This window comes from Pseudochaenichthys georgianus, chromosome 23 (genome assembly GCF_902827115.2).
Source record: "Pseudochaenichthys georgianus chromosome 23, fPseGeo1.2, whole genome shotgun sequence".
Taxonomy (NCBI): Eukaryota; Metazoa; Chordata; class Actinopteri; order Perciformes; family Channichthyidae; genus Pseudochaenichthys; species Pseudochaenichthys georgianus.
The window spans coordinates 16085018-16108089 of NC_047525.1; the positions used below are offsets into that span (position 1 = coordinate 16085018).

Genomic DNA, 23072 nt, shown 5'->3' on the forward strand with positions numbered 1-23072 from the left:
CATTATCATAAGAATTGTTGGTATGGATCCCATTAGCATTAGAACAGAATATATGGACCCTGACCATGTAGGCATTTCGTTTTTAGATTTTAAATCTTGTGACATATGTACACTCAGCACTGCTGGTTTTTTCTTGTGTTAGGTTCAATCTAAAGCCAAATCAGCGCCGCCAGAGACCCAGAATCCGGCGGAGGACCACAGCCCGGTGGAGGAGATCCCGGTGGAGCAGACCCGAGTGTACCAGAACCTCCCGGTGCAGGTCACCCCCCGCCCACCCCCAGACAATCCCTCTGAGTCCACCCTGCAACGAAAAACTAAAATCAAACCGATTGTGAGAAAGAAGCCGAGCCGGGCCAGCCCTGAACCCGATGCTATGGATCAGAACTGGATCTACGAGGACAGCGATGTTCCATTACACAAGCCGCGTACTAATCCAAGTTTTGATGGCAATGGGGCAATATGGGTAGGCGAGGTAACTGAACAGCCGGGCTTCCTGTTTCCAGTTGCCCGGGCAACCACACCGCCAGTTCGGAAACAAATCACAGAAGAGGCCTCGTTGTCGGTGACGCCACATCAGGTAGCTCATTAGCACTTTCTCTCCATTTCCTGCATCCTTAACTGGATTAACAAACAACTGGCGCTCACGATGGAAAGGCAATCTATTATATATAAGATAACCCTCTCATTTTAATTTTTCAGGTAGGGGATCAAGGTCTAACAGACCAAGCAGCAGAAAATGGCGTCCCTTCCCCCTCGTTGGACCACTACACCCCTCCTGTGGAGGACATCACCGATATCTTCTATGAAGACACAGTCAACAACTCCCCAGGAGGAACCAACAGCTCTGCTGCTGCTGTGTTGCCAGGTATGATCGCCAATCCTCATCCAGAAACATCGCTTGGTGTTACCATGGAGGAGTTTAAGCTCATAAATATTAGAATATGGACCTGCTGAAGATTTGTACTTCCACTGCTGCTGCTTAGATTACCATACCAACATTGTGTGTTAAATTGTGTTAAACCTGTCCTGTTTTAAATGTCATTAATGTTTTAAATACATAATGTAAACAGCTAAGTAGTTAAAGGAAGAATGAGCAATACAAAGGTATAATAAAAAAGTATAAAGAAAAATTGGAATATTTTACTACTCTGATTTCTGAAGTATCATTAGTCAGCAATTTTCTTCAAATGTCTCAAATCTTTATTAAGGACTTTTATTTAAGTAAACTGGTTTTGGCTTATATGGATTTTGCAGGCTGGGCATATTTGTATAAACATTTTTACGTATCATGTGATGTCTCATTAGATCGTTTCACATGACATCCTACAATACCTCATGCCTCGACAGACCATCCTCATGTAATGCCCTGATTGTTTCCCCTCATGTAGTTACATCATCTTAGGTCACGTGGGTCTCAGTAAAGACATTCCCCAGCCCTTTTCAGGTTCCTGTTGTGGCTCAACGTGCATCTCAGCATGTAATCCTAATGTGCTTCCTGTCCCACAGCTCACACCGTGGTCAAAGTTTCGCTGCCGCCCTCTGAAGACAGCCGCACCCCCGTTAGCGAACCTCGCCCACAAACCAGCACCTCCGTGTCCTCCGCCCCCCCGCCACTATGGATCACAGGACGGGTGGCGACCCCCAGCAACACGCTGGCTGAGTCCCTCTACAAGTCCTTCACCACCTCCTCCCTCCTCAGGGGGCTCGTGCACACAACCCAGCCCATGTTGAATGGTAAGATCTCAACTAATATATAACATAATTATGAAAAAAATAGCTATTATCTGATGGATGTTCCTCTATCAAAGCAATATAAATACATGTGTTTGTGGAGGGTAGACAGCAGGTCTTGATTGCGGTGGATGATGGTCTTTCTCCTCTAATAGCCTAGTATGCTCATCACGTGCGCTGTGAGCATGGCGGTAGGATGTGGATTATGCTGGTGGTGGTAATGATGACAGTCGACCATAATAAACTGGCATTAGTGATGATTAGAATGATAATCAGCGGCTGGCTCAATCATGAAATATGCTCGACGATTCTTCAAATCTCGCAGCTATTAGGGCTCCACATGAGGTCACATTTGGAGTCCCCAGGCTCAGTGATTTGCATCTACTCTACTTTTGGGATTTCTTTTCTGGGTCTGCTTCCTGTCTGTGGCTCAATGGCACCTTCTGGTGGTGGTTGTTTTCAATGCTTCCAAATGAAGGGGTTGATTTAAGACATTTCTTCAGAAACTAAATCAAAAACGACCAATTCTTCTGAGTCAGGACTCTTTAACTCTGATTATCTCTACTCTCCTGTGAACTCGGAAGTTACATTCTTACCTTTGCTTCCATCTTCCTTCCATGGCGGACCTATTTTGAAAGGACACATTCCTGGAAAAGTTGTTTCTGCAGACTTTTACCTTTTTGTGCAGAACATCTACCAACTTTCAAGGTTGAGGACTCAACTATTGACCGGTTCTCTAGTTTAACAAACTCTCCTCACACTTCGAGAAGAGTGATCGCCAACCCCCAGCGTCTACATCCAGAGAACCCTCCGATCTCCCCGACCGCACTTTCTCTGCTGCCTGATTATGACTTGAGTAGCATATCGAACACAGTAGAAGGAAATGCCTTAAAAACGTCTCATACGGAGTCTCATGGTGCGATTCAGCATGGTTCAAAGATCTTGATACACCTTGACCATGACGAGGAAGTGGGGACGGACACACATAAAGAAGCAGAGGAGAGTGGATCAGGCTCTGGACTTTTCATCAATCAGGAATATAATGAAGTCACTACATTCCAAACCGACCTTTCTACTATTTTAAATTCAATGATCAGCTTCAAGGTCGATGGTAGTGGGAAAAGGAGCAAAATAAGGTAGAGAGAGAAATGAAGGAGAGTGAAAGTGAGCTAAATTGGGAGAAGGAAGAGAAGATAGAAGGAGTAGCCTACACAACAGTGGGATTCAGGGAGGGAGGGAAGTGTATGGTGAAACAGATGAGAGACAGTTCAATAGCTCCACAGGCGGTGAAATGTTGGAGGAGAAAGTACATGATGCTGTTGCAAGACAGACAATATACAGTGAGAATTAATTTGCGTCAAGCTGGCCTGAGGACGTCAGCGGTTCTGCAGAAGGTAGTGGAGATGGAGAGGGTAAAGGAAAGAAAGTAAGTGAAGACAGACTCAAAGCAGTAGGCTGTGACAAAGGTGATGAAAGAGAAGACGGCGAGGAAGGAAGAGATGGTGTCCAGCTGTCTGTCAGTCAAGATCAAACTTCAGCAGAGCGCCCACTGTTTGACAGCAGTGAAGACAACCGTGGTGGTGGTGGTGGTGGTGGTGGACATGATAAAGAAGGTGGAGTCATGAGTGTTTTGAGTCCCGTTGACTTGACTGGACGTCTGGAAGGACACATTGGAGGAGCTGGGGAAGAGATGAGAGATGCAGTTGGAGTTGGAGAGAGTTTGCAGAACAACTCAAGTAAGGACGGGTTTTTGTTTGACACTGGAAGGAGCCCCCTGTTTGGGCGGCTCGTCCCTCTGCTCAGACTGACAGGCGGCAGCAAGGCCAAGGAGCAGGAAAAGGAAGGTAAATGTTACTCTGCTATTCTTTAGCAGAAAGGGACAGAGCTGTATAATTGCTAGAGGCAAAACAAAAAAACATTTTACATTAACAGGGGATGAAATGTCTAGATTTACCCCCCAACTGCACAAACTGTTTTAACCCAAAAGCCATTATATTGCGCTGCCCCCAAGTGGCCAACAAAAGAAGCAAGGAATGAAAAGTGAATGGTGTGTCATGCTCGAAGCGGAACAGTATGGAAATAATTCATGAACTAGACTGCCTCACTGTTGTGATCAAAATGTAGATGGATATATAGTTATATAAATTGTATATAGTATATTACATTTGTAACTCATAATTTAATACAGTATTATTGTCAAATGCACAGTTTCCATGGAATCTGTAGAGATGTAGTCACTGACATGATCTCTGAGCTCTGTGTCTCTGTCCCACCCCCCACCCACCATCCCTCCTCCCTCTCTCCTCTCTCTCAGAGGGCAGCAACAGCAGCCATGAGTCTCGGGTGGGGCTGGTCGGAGGTTTGGAGAGGGAGAAGAGGACAGTCGTTCCTCTGGCCGTCGTCTCCACTCTCACCATCCTCTGTCTGCTGGTACTGACGGGCATACTCGTCTACTGGAGGTACACACACACACACACACACACACACACACACACACACACACACACACACACACACACACACACACACACACACACACACACACCACACACACACACACACACACACACACACACACACACACACACACACAGTCAATATCTGCCTGACTCAGTTTGTGTACTTTACTCAGGTTTGGATGTTTTTGTGTCACAGAAACTGTTTCCAGGTGGCTAACTTCTACCCAGATGACAGTGTGTCACCTAAAGTAATATCAGTTCCATCTACACCCCTGCTGCTGGCCACAGGTAACACACACACACACACACACACACACACACACACACACACACACACACACACACACACACACACACATTTATTATCCTTTCGACATCAAACGCTAATGTGGAACATCAGTTTAACGCTCGGTCTTTGTTTGCAGACGGTCACGAGCCACTGACAGTGAAGCAGTTTGTGAAACACGTCATGGAGCTGCACACCACCAACACTTTCTCCAAGGAGTTTGAGGTGTGTAAATCCTTATAAATAAAGTATTTCAGTCATCAAAATATCTGTGAACTTTCCTCAGGGCGGGAATATAAACTAGAAGACAGACACAGTGGGAGATTCCTTGAGATTCTGCTTAGAAAGGATCAACAGCATACATTAGGGGGTCTCTCAGTTTTGTAGCTAGCTCCTGTTGGTCATAGCTCCTTAATGCTCTTCCATACCTCTATTACAAGGGTGTAACTTTGGTTTGAGAAGTGGGGGGGACACAAAACAGGGGGTCCTCCGCAATGAAACATTTTCTCGATTTAATTCCATTTCTTGCCTTTCTACAAATATATTAGGGGCTATAGCGTTAAAAAATAAAAATGTGTAGTGTATTAATGAGTGTGCAAACGTATCTAGTATCCTTTCCATGTGAACCTGTTTTATTTGTGGGTGAACTTCACATCCTCTAGGGGGGTCTGGGGGCATGCACCCCCTGGAAGATTTATTTCTTTAAATTGAAGTTAAATAACTCAGAGTCCTTTACCTCACCTAAACTGATGTTATCTCAGCCTCTCAGTCCAACAGGAGAGGACTATCCCTCTCATTATTGTTGAAACAGCTTCTAATCTCTGTTAGCTCCGAGCTAGCACCAGATGCTAACAACAACAACCCCTGTAACTCTCTCAATCTCTCTCTCAGTCTCTCTCTCTCAGTCTCTCTCTCTCTGTCTGTCTGTCTCTCTCTCTCTCCTCTCTCTCTCTCTCTCTCTCTCTCTCTCTCTCTCTCTCTCTCTCTCTCTCTCTCTCTCTCAAAATGCACTCGTACACACACAGACGCTCCTCTGTGACAATGACCGCTTGCGTATTTTTAAAAAAAATAAACACATTTGAAAGTGGGGGGGACACAAACGGGATTTTGAAAAGTGGGGGGGACATGTCCCCACTGTCCCCAGTGGAAATTACGCCCATGCTCTATTAACATCATGTTCTTTTGGAGCATCATTTAGGAGAGTGATATGTGTAACTTAAACAGTAAGGGGTTTTTGTATTAACCATAGCAGTGTTCATCCCAGACATATTTGGTAAAAGCTTAATATCAGTTTATACTGAAAGTGAAGAGATTTTAGAAATGTCTTCTGAGGGGGATTAACACATCTTAAAGAAGCGTTTACCTTTATATACTTTTAATAAACTCATAACAGCTGCATACACACATCACACAATTAGCTAATAGTTAATTTTTTTCTCAAAATAAAAATAAAAACTGTAAGAAAGCACAGAATGGGGGGAGAATACAATGTGTTGAAGGTTTTGTATATGAGATAAGTTAAGAAATACTTTATTGATCTCAAATTTGGAAATGTTTTCGTTACAGCAGCATAAAAATACAAGGCATTGCACATTATTATACATTAAAACTAGTAGAATATAAATAATTATAGACTGTAAACGTCTCAAAATAGAAAGTAAAACAGTTAACCATGAAGATAAAAGTCTGTAAACGATCTGATAAATAAAACACTATTGAAGGGCCAATTCAATATTTATAAGATGCGCATTTTAGAAATGTGTTAAAAGACTGCATAATGTGGGAAAACAACATGAATTGTATTAATCCCAAATTCACACACTTAGTACAGCGGATAAGCTCTTATGAGAAAAGCATGACATTTCTAGCATAGTTAGTGCATACCATATAAGAGGTTCCATAACAATACCATAATAAGGTTTATTTTCAGATGTGGAGGGAAGTCAGATTTGATCTGTGAGGACCGTGAGAGGTCAAATCCAAGATGTCCGCCAGTTCAAACACGCTTAATTTTGGAACCAAACATTGTAGACAAACATTTAAGGTGTCATATCCAACTAAATTAGGGATGCCCAATCATTTGGTGATACTTTTGAGATCGCCAGAATTCAAGAAGATGCATTTAGGTGAAGATAAAGGTAGAAATTGACCAAAATAAACTGTCAATCAGTTGAAAATTGCAAAATTGCAAATTATTTAGTGTGTGTGTGTGTGATATCAACTTATCATCAGCTAGATACATGACATAAAAGTAACAGTCAAATCCAAGATGGCCGCCAGTCCTCTGTGTTTAATGTCCACGTTTTTTAAAATGTTGGAACCAAACGATGTAGAAAATAATGTGTCATTTAATGTGTCATTTCCACCTAAATTGGGGATGCCCATTCATCTGATGATACTTTTGAGATCGCCAGAATTAAAGACAATTAATTTAGATCAAGGACAAGGTCAAATTACATTAAAAACTTTTGGATTCGACCTATGCAATATAGTGAAATGTGCTTCAATTTTGAAACTATAGGGATAATAATACAAAATAATAGACCCATAGTGCTAGTCTATTTTAATGATGATAATAATACAGATCTAAATCTGTCTCCAGAACAGAAACATAGTGCAGTGCACTTCAGTGCAGCTTTGGCACACTTGCATCGTCCAGTGCACCATTTCTGGCAGCGACAGTGGATCAATTCATGGCACGATTTTGATGCTTCAGGTAGAGTGGTCCAAAGTGGCTGCCACCCAGTTGTTTCCTCTGTCCAGCCCCAGTCAGACGGCTCTGGCATCTCTGGATCCAGGACCAATGCCTGGTTCCAACAGTTGGCCTGGTAGCAAGTGCACTTGATGTGCTGCTTCAGTGCTGCCTGGGTTGGAGGAATGTTCTCTAGAGATCTAGACTTCTGTGTGAAGAGCTGTTTCCTGGCATCATTCACCTCCATGCTCTCACTGGTTCGGTCGTACATCAGCATCACAAATTGCTCCAGCAGTAACATTGATCCTTCACTGACCTCACTTGGCATGCATAGGAGTTAATTGAAAGCACCAGTCACCTCTGGGAAGGAGCCAACTTTTTCCTGATGCCCTTTCCCCTCTTTTGTCTGGTTGAGGCTTTCAGGCTGGCAGGTAGGTATACATCCCAGACAAGGTCAATGCGGCTGCTTTTCTCAAGTTGAGCAGAGATGTATGGTGCAAACACTCTATCTCCATACTCTTGAAATGTTCTTGATGTTCCAGGATTTAACATTTGAACCACAGCTGCACCATTGAAAATGGTTGCATCAGCCATAGGTACACTACTGTTTTCAAGCAGATCTGATTCTAGGCAGCGAAGTAGATCTGCTTTAACCCCAATCCGAATTTTGCCTCCAGTTGACAGAGCTGGTGGGGATCCCTGGTTTTCATGGGAGAAGAAATGTTCGATGTCTCCATCTCGTGTTTGACAGGAGATGTACAGCCTCGAAAAGAGACCAGTCACTCTTCAGTGCTGCAAGATGTGCCTTTTGTTTCGACTTCATTTTGACCGGTGGCCTACTGAACAGTGGCAACTTGTTCTTTGGAAGTGTTTGTGTGACAGGTGTTGTACACTGTTCTAGCCTCTCTTTCACAAACGTGGTGTACTGCTCCTCACCAAGGGTCTCGATCCTTCTCACAGTTTCAGCCACTTTGATGTCCATGATGTCCCTTGTGTCAATGACTAGTAAATCTTGGCTGTGTTCTAGGAATGGATTTCCCATCTCTTCCAGCACTGTCACAAGTGCTTTAACTTCCTTCAGAAATTCTGCTTGTACGCCAGGTTGCTGGTCGTGATGACGGTGCCCAGTGTCACTAGTACTATGCTGTTGCTCAAACTCTGTAGTGATCCTGGACATTTCTGGCCCTGCTACCATCCAGTGTCTAAGTGCTCCTGGATTGCCAGTCAGTCCAATAGCCCCACCAGAACCTTTCACCATTGCATTGTTCTGCCCATGGCACTGGTCGAGTGCCATGGCAGAGAACTTGTTGCTGGTTTTGTGCACCACAAAATGTCCAGACTTGAATTCTGCTAGGACATGTGGATGTTTTTCAGCGAGAGTCATCATGTCACGGATGTGTACGGAAAGCCATCTGGAGTAGTGTGTGATCTAGGGCAAACATCCAGGGCATGATCTGTGTCAGGGATTCCATGTACAGCTGGAAGTTACCTTCACAAAGTGACCTGATGTACCGCAGCAAGAGAAGCTCCAATGACAGGGTCTTTAGCCAGTAGTCAAAGTGGACACTGGCCTTTGCTCGCTGTATGCACCACTCCTCAAAAGGCGGACTATCAGGTTGCATGGCATTAGAGTCATCAGGTGTGCAGTCTTCACTGTAAGCTTGTTGGAGGAGTGTATAAAGGCTTGCAGCTGTGAGCTGGTGCGCATGGCGGGTCTTGGTGACATGGCTGGCATGTATGAAGGAATTTGCTTTTCCGGAACTTGCAATGTCAGCCTGTACCAGGGTGTTCGTCCAGCCACTGTCTTCCAGCCAGTCTCCCAGCAACTTCAACATGGCCATCTCAATGTGTAGACCACCGAACATGATCACAAAGTGATCCTCTCCATAAGTGGCTGGCCAGGTCCACTGGACTTCCTTAGCAAGAGCATACAGTGGTTGGTCAGCTGCAAGGACCGGAATCTGACCAGGGTTCACGTGCTGAACTGCTGCCTTGACGATGTCCATGGAGTGACATATCATTGCCACTGAGTGTGCATTGTCAAGAAACAGAGGCAATAGTGCGGTTATTGCATGGATATACACAATACATAACTGCGCCACATCTGCCACCAGCACACACACACACACACACACACACACACACACACACACACAACACACACACCTACCACACACACACACACACACATACACCACACACACACACAACACACACACACACACACACACACACATACATACATACATACACACACACACACACACACACACACACACACACACACACACACACACACACACACACACCACACACACTAAATAATTTGCATTTTGATTGACAGCTTCTTTTTGGTCAATTTCTACCTTTATCTTCACCTAAATGCATTTTCGTGAATTCTGGCGATCTCAAAAGTATCACCAAATGATTGGGCATCCCTAATTGAGTTGGATATGACACCTTAAATGTTTTTCTACAATGTTTGGTTCCAAAATTAAGCGTGTTTGAACATTTAACCCGAGAGACTGGCGGCCATCTTGGATTTGACCTCTCACGGTCCTCACAGGTCAAATCTGACATCCCTCCACATCTGAAAATAAACCTTATGGTATGCACTAACTATGCTAGAAATGTCATGCTTTTCTCATAAAATGCACAATTGTTGTGCTTATCCGCTGTACTAACTGATGTTATTTGTGTTTTGAAAATGTGACTACAGCCTGAACAAAAGTATGTTAGCGATAAGAAAAATAACTGTAATGTTGTGACGTATTTTAGAAGAGTTGACATGGATTGAGTTTTGACAGTAGGTCCCATCTGCATGACATTCGTCCCCTGTTTCCTGGCATAACCCTCTAAGTCACACACACATACAGGATACTGCTGCTATGTAATGGTCAGTGTTTCTGCCTTCTCTATAGCTGCACGACCACCAGTCTCTATACAGTGCAGAATACTAAGCCAAGGCTAACATGGTCAAGAGTTCACCGCTCATATCTGTTTGTTTACCACTTAGCAACGCCCCTCTGTGTGTACCTGAACCCCATATTCCTGTACCTGCACTGACTCCCTGTCTGTCTGTCTATGTGTGTCTGTCATCTTGTCACCCCCTTCCACTCTGTACCACCTCCACCTCCATCGTCGTGCTTTCTGCATCCTCACCACCCTCCATTAGATTGTCAAAGAATCCTATGAGGTAAGAAACCTGCAGTATCACCCTAACCCCCCTCTTCACCACACACACACACACACACACACACACACACACACACACACACACACACAACACACACACACACACACACACACACACCACACACACACCACACACACACACACACACACACACACACACACACACACACACACACACACACACACACACACACACACACACACACACACCTGTTGTCCTTGCCGGGGTACATCTGTGTGTACTCCACCCTGAACCTCTTGGCGAACAGCATGAAGGCGTTCATTGGCCGCTTGCACTTAGTGGGCGGGGCATTATTACTTCCTGCTGCGCTGGCTTGCTGGGTGTTGGTTGGCTTGAGATATGGAGAGGGGGAGGGACCGGGACTGTGGGCGTCTACACACACACACACACACCCACACACACACACACACACACACACACACACACACACACACACACACACACACACACACAGTTTTCCACTCAGCTTATTTCAGATGTGATATTGAATATGCTGTTTGATAAATATGAATGAAATGTTTAGTTTGTCAGTAATGTTGAGGCATTTCGATATAATTGTCTAGAAATATTAGTTTAAGTTAGTAAGGACTGTGTGCGGTTGAGCTTTCAGATGTTAATATAAGCTCATTTACAGACATATTTCATATCCCTTTAGAACAGTGTTTCTCAAACTTTTTCATACCAAGGACCACTTAATCAATAAAAAAACACTCGCGGACCACCTAACTCCACAAATATCTAAAAACACATCGTTTTTTACAAATCGCCTGAAAATGGTACAAACAAGTGGCCACATGTGTGATGAAGGTGTTTATCTGGGCTATATCTTGCAATCAAAAGTGAAACTTAAGCTCCCTCCATTGCGGAGATATTCCCCCGATAGTGCGGAAAACTTAAATTAATTAATTAATTTCAAATGTGACATTTTACCAATATACTCACGGACCACTAGGGGGCGCTCACGGACCACCAGTGGTCCGCAGACCACACTTTGAGAAGCACTGCTTTAGAAGAATGAAAATAAAAATCCTGGCATCCTTGCAGCAGCTTGTCCTCCCACATCTGTGTTGAATATGAGCTTTGAATCGGGTTCCATTCAGCAGCATCAGTCTCTACATGAAGCTGTATTGAGCATTTTAATATTACCCTAATGAGTGCTTTCATTTCACACCCAATGCTGATGCTTTCACCCATATGAAAATATGTGTAATGCTTGTTACAACTTCATTCCAAAGGCCTATTTGTTCTTGTCTTCACTGTAGATGCTTGACTTTTTATTGTAACACTACAAACATCTAAAAAAAGGAAGCAGAAGTAAAACACTATATCCACTCCAGTATAGGTTGTGCTAATTAGCATGTTTAGCTTTCTCTGAGTGACTGAGCTTCTTTGTGTTATATATGTTAGTCTTATTTGTGTTTTCATCTTTTTTAATGTTGTTTCTCAGGATGTGCAGGCGTGCACTGTGGACATGGGCATCACTGCCGACAGCTCCAATCACCCCGACAACAAGAGCAAGAACAGATACATCAACATCCTGGCCTGTATGTCCCTGTTCACTATGTTCACTGTTCAACACTTTAGTTCCACTGCTATGTTTATTTGTCACCCGATGGGTGACCCACAAAAAAAGTGATTTGCGGGTTGTATTTTTTAAAACGCTTTTTTCCGGGTTCGGTTCTGGGTAAAACAAAGATGATGCAGGTTGGGTCGCGGGTATTGCATAATAAATATATTAAAATAATAATAATTGAGTTTAATGTTTAAATCCTCAGACCTCTCCCCCGCGGGACCGCGCATAATCATAACCTCTGCAGCGCATCAATCTGCTGCTGAGCGCGCCACATTCGAAATGGCTGAGGTGAAGGCGGAGCTCAGAGAATACAGCATTGTCAATAACACTTCCTCAAGAGCGAAATCCAACGTCTGGGAGGCTTTTGGTGTCATCCTAGATGGAGAAAATGACCAACATCCCACGCTTTTTGAGCCAAATATGCCACTGCGTGTGTTAATAATTGCACGTTTTCACTGCTTATATAGAATATGCGGGTTTGAGTCGGGTTGCGGATCTTGTGCCGACGGGTCGGGTCGGTTTGCAGAACTAATTGGCAATATGTGCGGGTAGCGGGGCGGGTTCGGTATTGCCAACCCAGTCTCATAAAAAAACGTGTAATAACTACGTTGGTCCACAACGTAGGACGTAGTATTTCTACAAAAACTCCTCTGAAATTGTAAGATCCTTACGTTTTTTTTCACCATTCATTCCAATGGCTGGCGTCTATGTCACGTGATCTTCACATTTCTCCCTGCAGAAAAAAAAAACATGGCCGAACTTCGTTTTATTCTCGGTGTAAAATGCCTATTTTAAAATTAGTTTGGCCATTAAAATGCGTTTTGATGTCATGTGATGCGAGAAATATGAGTTGTTATTTCAGATTATGTGTGCAGTGGATGTACATGATCTTTAGTTTGCTAGTTATTACGAAGATTACTTCAGGAAATTGTGTCGATACAACGTTTTCATTGTTACCAAGGTGGTTGCTAGGGACGCTGCTATCGATATTATTTCTGTTATGTTGTGTAACAGTTTAATGGTGTAATCTTTATTGCTACCCCCTTCCCCGTCAATGTATAGTGTTGGTCCACAGCGCAAACGTATTAGTTTAACAAAATCCGCATCTAAAATTGTGGCATAGATCGTTATTTTCCCCTGTGCAATTCCAGACTCACATCTCACATCACATCGTCATAAACAAATACCGGAAACAGACCGAAAACACTTTACTCCGAGTGTGCTTGCTTTTCTCTTTGGAGGTCATCACATAACGGCATTGTAATACACGGTTCGGCTGCATTAAATATTACATATCTGCCGTAGTTCTGTATTTATAGAGCCCTGATGAGAAGACTTCGAGACAAACATGAGGAACTGTCGTCAACACTGAAAACGTGACATGGATCATAAATATATCAGCCATTAAACAACATCTTACATTTCTTTTCACACAATACGTCTCCTTGCAGTATCAACACTAATTCGGCTGACTTTTATATTTGATCCAATTGGTAGATAGGCTGTATTTACACCATAAAGGTGCACAGCTGATATAAAGGGACACCTAGTGGTTAAAGCATGTTATTGAATTAACATTATTTTTATTATTAGATGTTAATAGGATCCCTATAAAGTATATTCATTACTTGTTATTCTCTACTAATAGTTAATTAAGACTGTATATAATGACTATTTTGCACATTCCTTTCAAGATTTCAAGATTTTCTAAGGTTTATTGACATCATATTCACAAACGGTGTAGTTATGCAATGAAAAAACTTTGTGTATACCTCCAGCAATGTTAACTATGTTGAAGCACTTATTTTAACTGATATTATACATATGTATTATACTCTTATATAAGATGTATGTAGATAGTATAAGAAATGTGCAGAATACGACAGTTTAATGGTGGAGGTACACACATATTGATAGATGTCTTGTAATGCACTGTTGAGGAACCTGTGACCAAAGTTTTTCATCTCCGGCCTTGTCAGGTATTGAACAATCAATAAATAAAGAACACAGAATTATTAAATATAAAACACAGAATTTATGTGATTATACTAAATGATTTACAAATAAACACCACTGCATATTTACAACTGTTACACATGCTGATGTAACGCAAATGTTTCCAACTTGGGATCAATAAAGTATATCTTATCTTAAGCTGATCGATGGCTACTGCCATATTTGCACAATGTGCCTCTGAACCTTGACAAGTTCATGTTTCAGGCTCATCAATTAACAACAGGGGTCACAGACATAAGAACCAGCTGTTAAATAAAGCTCTTCTGAGCTTAGCTGGCATGTGGGTATGCTGCCCATTATGGGCACAAGCCATTTTCACCCATTTATTAATTATATGTTTTACATTTGAGTGTTTTCCTATCTGCTAAACCTCCAGGGATGTACACAGTTTAATACTGGCCACTTCTTATTATGGGAAATACGAAAATGTCTTTTAAAAACTACAACTCCCAGTAGAGGAGTGCCATAGAGCATGTTGCGAAACACAATAGCCAGCATGTGTAGTTCTGGGGACGGGGTGGGGGGGACGGGGTGGACCCGTTCAAATCCAGTTGTACAGTCTGCCGTGGTTCCATCCCATTTCAAGTGCTGTTCGACGCTCGGCCCACTCTCTAATCACAGAGCTTGAGGACTATCACAGGGTTTGTCAAGCGAAGCGGAGAGAATACTTACTTCCGGGTGTAATATTCTGTAAAGCAAATGAGCTGCTCCGACCCTCGGTCCTGACGGACTCCAACTTGTGTTTATTAATCAAATACGTTTGCGCTGTGGACCAACACTATACATTGACGGGGAAGGGGGTAGCAATAAAGATTACACCATTAAACTGTTACACAACATAACAGAAATAATATCGATAGCAGCGTCCCTAGCAACCACCTTAGTAACAATGAAAACGTTGTTTCGAAAACAAGTTCCTGAAGTAATCTTCGTAATAACTAGCAAACTAAAAATCATGTACATCCACTGCACATAATCTGAATAACAACCCATATTTCTCGCATCAAAGGACATCAAAACGCATTTGAATGGCCAAACTAACTTTAAAATAGGCATTTTACACCGAGAATAAAACGAAGTTCGGCCATGTTTTTTTTTTCTGCAGGGAGAAATTTGAAGATCACGTGACATAGACGCCGTTGTGGACCAACGTAGTTATTACACGTTTTTTTGTGAGACTGGGTTGGTATTGCACGTTGCGGGTACGGGGCGGGAGCGGGTCTTGAAAATCAGACCCGTGCAGGACTCTGCTACACACTACAGTATATATTAACTCAGTAGAAGAGATAGAATCTAAGCAACAGGCACGTACATTAAAAGTCAAAGCTTCAAATTGAAAAAGAAAACACAGACAACACTACACAAACGCATGAAGCTTGGCACCGTAAAGCAAGAAGCAGCAGCACATTCATCTCTACAGGATTTAGGATTTATTGTTTGAGTTTAATATGATCCATTGTAGGTAAAGTATTCTACATGAGTACAGCAAAAGATGTCTCAAATTGGATTACAATTAGGAAAACGTACACTTCCTGTTGGATGCTGTTAGCTCAGTTGAACCAACATGTTTATGAATGATTGTAAAATAATCAAAGCATGGATAAAGCTGAATAACCCTTTCCTCTCCCAGATGACCACAGTAGAGTCAAGCTCTCCAGCAGTTTAGACAGAGACGCCAGCTGTGGAGACTACATCAACGCTAACTTTGTGGATGTGAGTATGTCAACAGGCAGACTGGCTGCAGGTCGTAGGTCAGGTGGGTCTTTTACACCCGTGCTCTCCTCTGCAGGGTTACGAGCGGACGAGGGCCTACATCGCAGCCCAGGGCCCCTCAGAGCGAGCAGGGAAGACTTCTGGAGGATGATCTGGCAGCAGAACGTCGGCGTTATCGTCATGATCACCAACCTCAAGGAGAAAGGACGGGTAGGGCGTCACTCTGCTGCTGTCCCGATACGATAATACTTTAACGGTCAGATCAAGTCTGAAATTTGACTTACATCACAGCAGCTCCATGTGTAACATCAACATAGACAGATATCACGACACAATACATGAAAAACAGAGCCAGTATTTCGTTTTTTATAAGAAAGGCCACCTAATTGTCTGTAGTCAACACAATATAAAAAACTACAATTCCCATGGCGCCTGCTCGAAAGTGACAGTGATGGGCAACCTGCTAGAAAGACACCATGGAGGAACAGTTTTTAACCGTCCAATTATCCTTTATGTTATTAAGTTATATATATAAGAAAGAACACCTAAGTTGTTTGTTATTTTTGTTTTGAATATTGTAAAGGCCTCTTCTCTTTGTTGCATGTGTAAAAGTTTGTTCTTTTATTTTGAGCACACACATCGCATAACATCATCCAAACCATCGGAGGCCAAGCAAATCTTCAACTGTAAGAAATATAAAGGAAAGAAAACGAGTTAAAAATGTCTGTTTAAGGCGTCTAGTGACTTGAAAGAAAAACAAGGAAGGAAGCCACAAAGCATGCTCGAAGACCCTTTAGGCAAGTTTATTTATAGAGCACTTTTCAACGCAAGGCAATTCAAAGCGCTTTACACAACAACAACAACAACAACAACAAAAAAAATGAAAGACATTAAGCATTAAAAAATAAAAGCTAATCAAATAAACATTAAGAAAAAAATACATGGATACAAGTTACAGTGCAGTCTAAAATATAAATAGTTCAATTAAACATTACAAGAAAAAGTACACTTTAGCGTGCATTTGATCTGGGAGTTAGCTCTGTATTTACTGTTAGGATTGACTGGTGCACAAAGGAATGCATCTGTCTGACTTCATTGGACCCTGTATCTCCGATAAGATGGTAGCAGTTCCTATTCGCTGTTCAGAACATGGTGTGGGTCAGAGATGATGTTGTTGGACATCCTCACTAGGTTATTATGGTATGCTGAGTCATAAAGTCTCTGAAAGGGTTGACCAACAATCTTTGAGCAGATTTTTAACAAGTGGGGTTTTGATTTTAAATCTGTTGACAAACACTTAGTATTGCAGTACTGTAGAATAGACAAATACAACCCACACAAACATCTGTTGGTCAATGGCTCCTGTTTTAATCGTTGTCCTCCGTCTGCAGACAAAATGTGAGCAGTACTGGCCGGAGGAGAACCAGGAGGAATACGGGGCGTACCAGGTGACCCTGAAGAGCATCAACGCCCTGGCTTACTACACTCTGCGGACGTTCTCTGTCAGAGACACCACAAATAAGGTACGTCTTCACACACAGACACACATATATAAACACACAAATGCATACTAACGCTGTCTCCCTCCTCCAGGCTCCTCAGAAGAGAGTTGAACACACAGTCCTACATTACCACTACACCCAGTGGCCAGACATGGGCGTCCCAGAATACACTCTGCCTCTGCTGTCCTTCATCAGAGCGTCCTCCAGGGCGCGGACGCAGGAGATGGGACCCGTCCTCGTACACTGCAGGTATAAACTGGGGATTTACAGAGAGATTGCTACTATTTCATAAACATACATAGTGTGTACTCATTGTATGTTTTTGATATGTGATCCCAGTGCGGGTGTAGGGCGGACAGGAACCTACATAGTGATTGACAGCATGCTGCAGCAGATCCAGGAGCAGGGCACTGTGAACGTTCTCGGTTTCCTGAAACACGTTCGGACGCAGAGGAACTTCCTGGTTCAGACGGAGGTAAGTGACCTAACACACACACACACACACACACACACAACCAACCATAAGCACACACAAGGAGAACAAAGTGTCTCTGTGTTTCCTCGGGTAGGAGCAGTACGTGTTCATCCATGACGCTCTGGTGGAGGCCGTCATGAGCCGTGGCACCTTGGTGACCTCTGACCTCCTTCACACTTACGTGTCTGACCTCCTGACCCCTGGGGCATCGGGCAGGACGCGCATGGACAAACAGTTCAAGGTAAACCCTAACCATAACACTTCTGTACATTTTAGGCATGCGTTTAAACCGACACTTACTGTCACGTTTCTGTCCTGTTTCAGTTGATCAGCCAGCGCCAGGCGAAGCATGCAGACTACAGCACCGCCCTGAGGGACGGCAACGCTGAGAGGAACAGAGCCCGGGCCCTGATGCCTGGTGAGCCCACAGCCTGTTCACACACAAGTTCATTTTCAAGTTTCAAGGCTTTATTGTCATCTGCACATTCGCTACAGTGTAGATATGGCAATGAAACACGTAGGTCACAGGCTCCTCCGACAGTGCAACATATATATAGGACATGGAACAAATAAAACAGATAATGTAGTGATCAGCTATCTTCTGTTTTTGTGCAGTGGAGCGATCGAGAGTGTGTCTGAGCACTTCAGAGTCAAACTCCACCGGCTACATCAACGCCTCCTACGTCGTGGTGAGACAACAGGAAGTGTGTTGTTAGATTTTTGGGACATCAACATGTGCTGGTAGTTTCATGCTGCTGCTGCTCTTTCCACAGGGACATCACCACAGTAAGGAGTTCATGGTGAGCCAGACTCCTCTGGACAGCACGGTGGCAGACTTCTGGAGACTGATCTGGGAAACACACACACACTGTTGTCGGTCTGCCAGACACACACTGCCAGGTATAACACTCATTACCACAGACTGTGTTGTATAAAGACGGACATGGCAGCTCTCTGAAAGAAGCACCAAAACATCTCCATTGTCCCCTAGTGGCTGTCTGCAGTATAGCTCATATACAGGAAATAAGACGAAAGAAAGTAAATAAACATCAAATACGGTTTTCCCATATTTTAAGTATTTTAGGTTGTTCTTATCACACTGTTCTTACGTGTTAGTGTTCATTTTCCGATAACTTTGGTCTAAATGAGTCATTTTGATGCTATAAAATGGGTCTCTAGGACATCAAGATTGTTCCATAATCGTCACTTAAGAAATGTATATATAGACATATTTCTAATATGTGTTGTGTTTCGAGCCTCCCCCTCCTGTGTTGTCCATTAAAAGTCCATGATATCAACATTTGCTTCCTGTTTCCTGTTCACATCAGAGTGAAGGGGCGGTTTCTTGTGACTGGCCCAGTAAAGACCAGCCAATGAGCTTTGAGGGGTTAATTGTGTCATTTTCGGGGGAGGAGCATGTGTGCCTGTCCAATGACGAGAGACTTCTGGTGCAGGACTTTACGCTGGAATCCCAACAGGTAACACACACATACTGCACCTCTAACCATATTCTGTTAACTAACACTAGGATGGGTTCAACCAAAAGTGTGACTATTCAGAAGAAATATTTCCAAGCCTGTGTTTCTCTCTCTGTCAGGACCACCATGTGTTGGAGGTGCGTCAGTACAGCGCCCCCTGCTGGCCAAACCCTGACAGTCCAATCAGCAACGGTTTTGATGTGATCCGTACAGTCAGAGAGCACAGCAGACTGTCGGACAGCCCCACACTCGTACACGACCCGTGAGTACCACACAGAGAGCAGCACCTGGTCCTTTCACTTCCTGTTCATTTGCTCTGTGAGGGTAAATATGTGTGTGTGTGTGTGTGTGTGTGTGTGTGTGTGTGTGTGTGTGGTGTGTGTGTGTGTGTGTGTGTGTGTGTGTGTGTGTGTGTGTGTGTGTGTGTGTGTGTGGTGTGTGTGTGTGTGTGTGTGTGTGTGTGTAGGTTGGGCGGAGCGACATCAGGGCTGTTCTGTGCCCTCACCTCTCTGTGCAGTCAGCTGGAGGAAGACGGAGCAGTGGATGTTTACCAGGTGGCACGGATGACCAACCTCATGAGGCCTGGGGTGTTTAATGATATAGTAAGTTTGGACACACACCAAAACACACACACACACACTTTCACACCTAACCTGTTTGGTCTGGACTCAATTTGTGGCATATAACCTATGTATAGTCATCATAGTTAGTCTTTTAAAAAGTGTGTAACAGCAATCCCACATTAGCCTGAATCAATGCTTTACCTCATTACTCAATACTACTTATAATCAGGTGTTTCTTGATGATCTCTTTGTTGCACTTATATAATATTTATAAAGTAGATCAAAAGCATTAAAGTGCTGCGGACACTTTTGTCACTTCAGTTTAAACGCCAGTGTGAACAGGAACCGGACCAGAAGAAAAATGAATGAATGTCCTATATTTTTCTGGACTACATGAACCGTGTGAAAACAGACTTAGTCCTCCTTCCTACCAAACTTAGCTTTGACAAACAAAGACACAAATGAATAACAACCAATGAGAGATATGCAATCCTCAGACTGTAGAGAGAAGAAGCTGGTAATGTTTTTGATGGTAAAGCCCTGACTGTTGCCGTGTTTCCTCCCCAGGAGCAGTACCAGTATCTGTACCGTGCCGTGCTGAGCCTGGTGAGCAGCCAGGAGGACCAGAGAGCGCTGCAGAGTCCAGAGACCAACGGCTCCGTGCCGGGGTCAGAACACCATCGCTGAGAGCCTGGAGTCCCTCATGTAGACACACACACACACACACCACACACACACACACACACACACACACACACACACCAACACACACACACACACACACACACACACACACACACACACACAACACACACACACACACCACACACACACACACACACCCACACACACACACACACACACACACACACACACACAGCTCATTCCTGATGTGGCGCCTCTTTTAAAACCAGAAAAGTACCCCTTTTCTAGTAAAACGGTGATTTATAAAGGACATATTTTTGTTAAATAACTACTGGAGTTATTCACGGTTAACAGATCCTTTACTAATGCTCTATAGATCAGTTAGTTTGTGTTGCCAGGTTGCGACCTGTACAATTATAACTGAAGTGCTCCCGTCTTATTAGAAAGCAAAAACATAACATTTATTGATGAATTAGCAATATTTAGAAGCATATAACTGATCTATAAAGCATTAATAAAGTGTCTTATAAGCATAAATAAATCCATTAGTTATATATTATATTTCTAAATATTGAATTCAAGATATTTTTCTTAACGATGAAGAGTCAGCTATTCAGTTACACTTACAGACTAAATGTACAACTTCTGCAGCATTGTTTAGATTTGGTTTGTGTTTGTTTCTTTTCCTATACTCAAGGTAAAACAAATGAAACAAGATTACTTTAATTAAAAAAAAAAAGGGAACGTACATTTTCCTAAGCGCTTGATTTCTTGTACATTGTATGCAGTGCACAACATTAACCAGCAGATTCTGGGGCTCAACCTACCACTTCTCCTTATTTAGAGTAATATTTGACCTCTCCAGGCCTCACTAGTGACATTTATTATTTTACGTAAAGGTGTTTACCGCTGTTACACTGGCTCAATGGACTCTGATACCCCGTGCCTTTTCTAATTCATCCTATCGTACTCAAATCAAGCCTGTTTTGATACAACTGTGTGACTAATATGCCAAAATAATGACTTGTGATTTTTTTCTACTTTATTAAAGTATTTTACGCATGTTGTATGTAAAGGTCTGAGAGGAGATTAAAAGGCATATGATATTTTGTAAAAGATGCAAGTTGTCCCCATTAGCCTGATGGCTTAGACATGCGGGGATAAGAAGTAACAGTTTTTCATAAGGAATTGAATCCATAGGTTTTAATAAAGGGCAGCACATCTTTAAACCTCCGAAATCTCTCCTGCAGCACAAGAATCAATCATTATAATCAGCGAGAATAAATTCAGTGCATCACTCAGCCGAGACAAAAGCCGTGTTTCCATTCACATTCGGACGTATCGCATTAGAGAATTACTGTTCATTTCGGGGGGAAATGGCCTTAGTTTAAAAGGAATTGATGCTAAATGTAAACTCCTCTGCAGGATAAGTTGTGGCAAACATTGAAGTCACATGACTGATCAGCTGTTTCTGCTGACGTGTATTTATACTGTCACCAGGAGAGAGACATTTAAATATTGCTTTTGTTACCCGGAGGAGTACAGCCACTCACTTCTGTCCAAACTACGCTCTGTGGAGGCAGATGAACTCCACACCAGATGATGGAAGATTCTTCTTGGATGCCTATTGTTTTTTGTGTGAAATGACAGCTTTTCTTGACATTTCTATGGAAACACGGCTCCATTGTTGCGTTCAGTGACAGTGGAAAGAAAGACAGACTTCCCCACGTCCTGCATCCCTGTGCCACTCGCTACGACTGTTTCCATTTTGCAGTTTGTTTCCACTGCCTCAGACCCGATCGATCGATGTCTGAATAACGTGCTGCAGCTTCTGTCTGCCTCTGCTTTGCTTCCGCCATTTATTTTGCTCATCTGGGGAAGCGAAATGGCACAGACGGCGACTGCACCCACTTTCTGTGTAAATATCCCTGAACACATCAAAAGGCCAACATTACTGTATGTATACTGTACCTCTATATATTTTCTATTTTACTATAAAAAAGTGATTTTCTAGTCCTCTACACATATACAATATACCTGTGTGGATCTATTTGATAACTTTAGCCTGGAAATGTTGGTCATGTTTTAATGGATGTTATCTCTTTATGATTACAGTAGCAGCTTAATGTCCATCCCTTTTATTTCCAGCCATACACTGGTGCAGTATGTAAATAAATAAAAATAGCAACACGATTTATGTTTCCAACCTTGTTTATGATTTTAAACTTGTTTATTTTTCCGGGTGGGAAACAAATAAAATGTTCTTGTTCAGATCTAAACTTCTCCCTTTATTTTTTGATTGTGTCCATTTTTTTTCCTTCGCACTTTTCAAAAACGATGCAATTATAAAAACTAGGGCTGTCAAACGATTAAAATTTTTAATCAGATTAATCACAGCTTAAAAATTAATTAATCATGATTAATCAACATTCGAACTATGTCCAAAATATGCCATTTATATATGTATATTGTTGTGGGAATGGAAAGATAAATGAAAGAAGGCGGATATATCAATTTAACATACAGTAGGCCTATCTATGTTTATTATAACATTTTTCTGCATGTCAAAATGAAAGACAACCCACACACCTATCAATCATCAAACCGTGGGGTCTTAATTCATTACGTGTTGATTTCTATCAACGGGGGAGTACTTCAGGAAAGTCGACAGGGGGGGCGGCGGCGGCTAGTGGAGTACTTCGTGACCACAGTGTGAACGTTG

General features: G+C 42.7%; 1 protein-coding gene across 1 annotated transcript in view; it reads left to right on the top strand.

Annotated features, from left to right (window-relative positions):
• The window catches only part of ptprz1b (protein tyrosine phosphatase receptor type Z1b), a 35983-nt gene extending 15569 nt beyond the window's left edge, over positions 1-20414 (top strand). The window contains 23 exon segments of the mRNA XM_071201784.1: positions 143-577; positions 700-865; positions 1507-1734; positions 4046-4190; positions 4387-4478; positions 4616-4701; positions 10344-10364; positions 11833-11929; positions 15605-15687; positions 15764-15803; positions 15806-15897; positions 17079-17210; positions 17281-17438; positions 17529-17664; positions 17759-17905; positions 17989-18082; positions 18280-18353; positions 18438-18590; positions 18993-19142; positions 19262-19404; positions 19609-19744; positions 20273-20370; positions 20372-20414. Of these exon segments, the coding sequence (XP_071057885.1) occupies positions 143-577; positions 700-865; positions 1507-1734; positions 4046-4190; positions 4387-4478; positions 4616-4701; positions 10344-10364; positions 11833-11929; positions 15605-15687; positions 15764-15803; positions 15806-15897; positions 17079-17210; positions 17281-17438; positions 17529-17664; positions 17759-17905; positions 17989-18082; positions 18280-18353; positions 18438-18590; positions 18993-19142; positions 19262-19404; positions 19609-19744; positions 20273-20370; positions 20372-20414 (2949 nt within the window).
• Positions 20415-23072: the final 2658 nt, after the last annotated feature.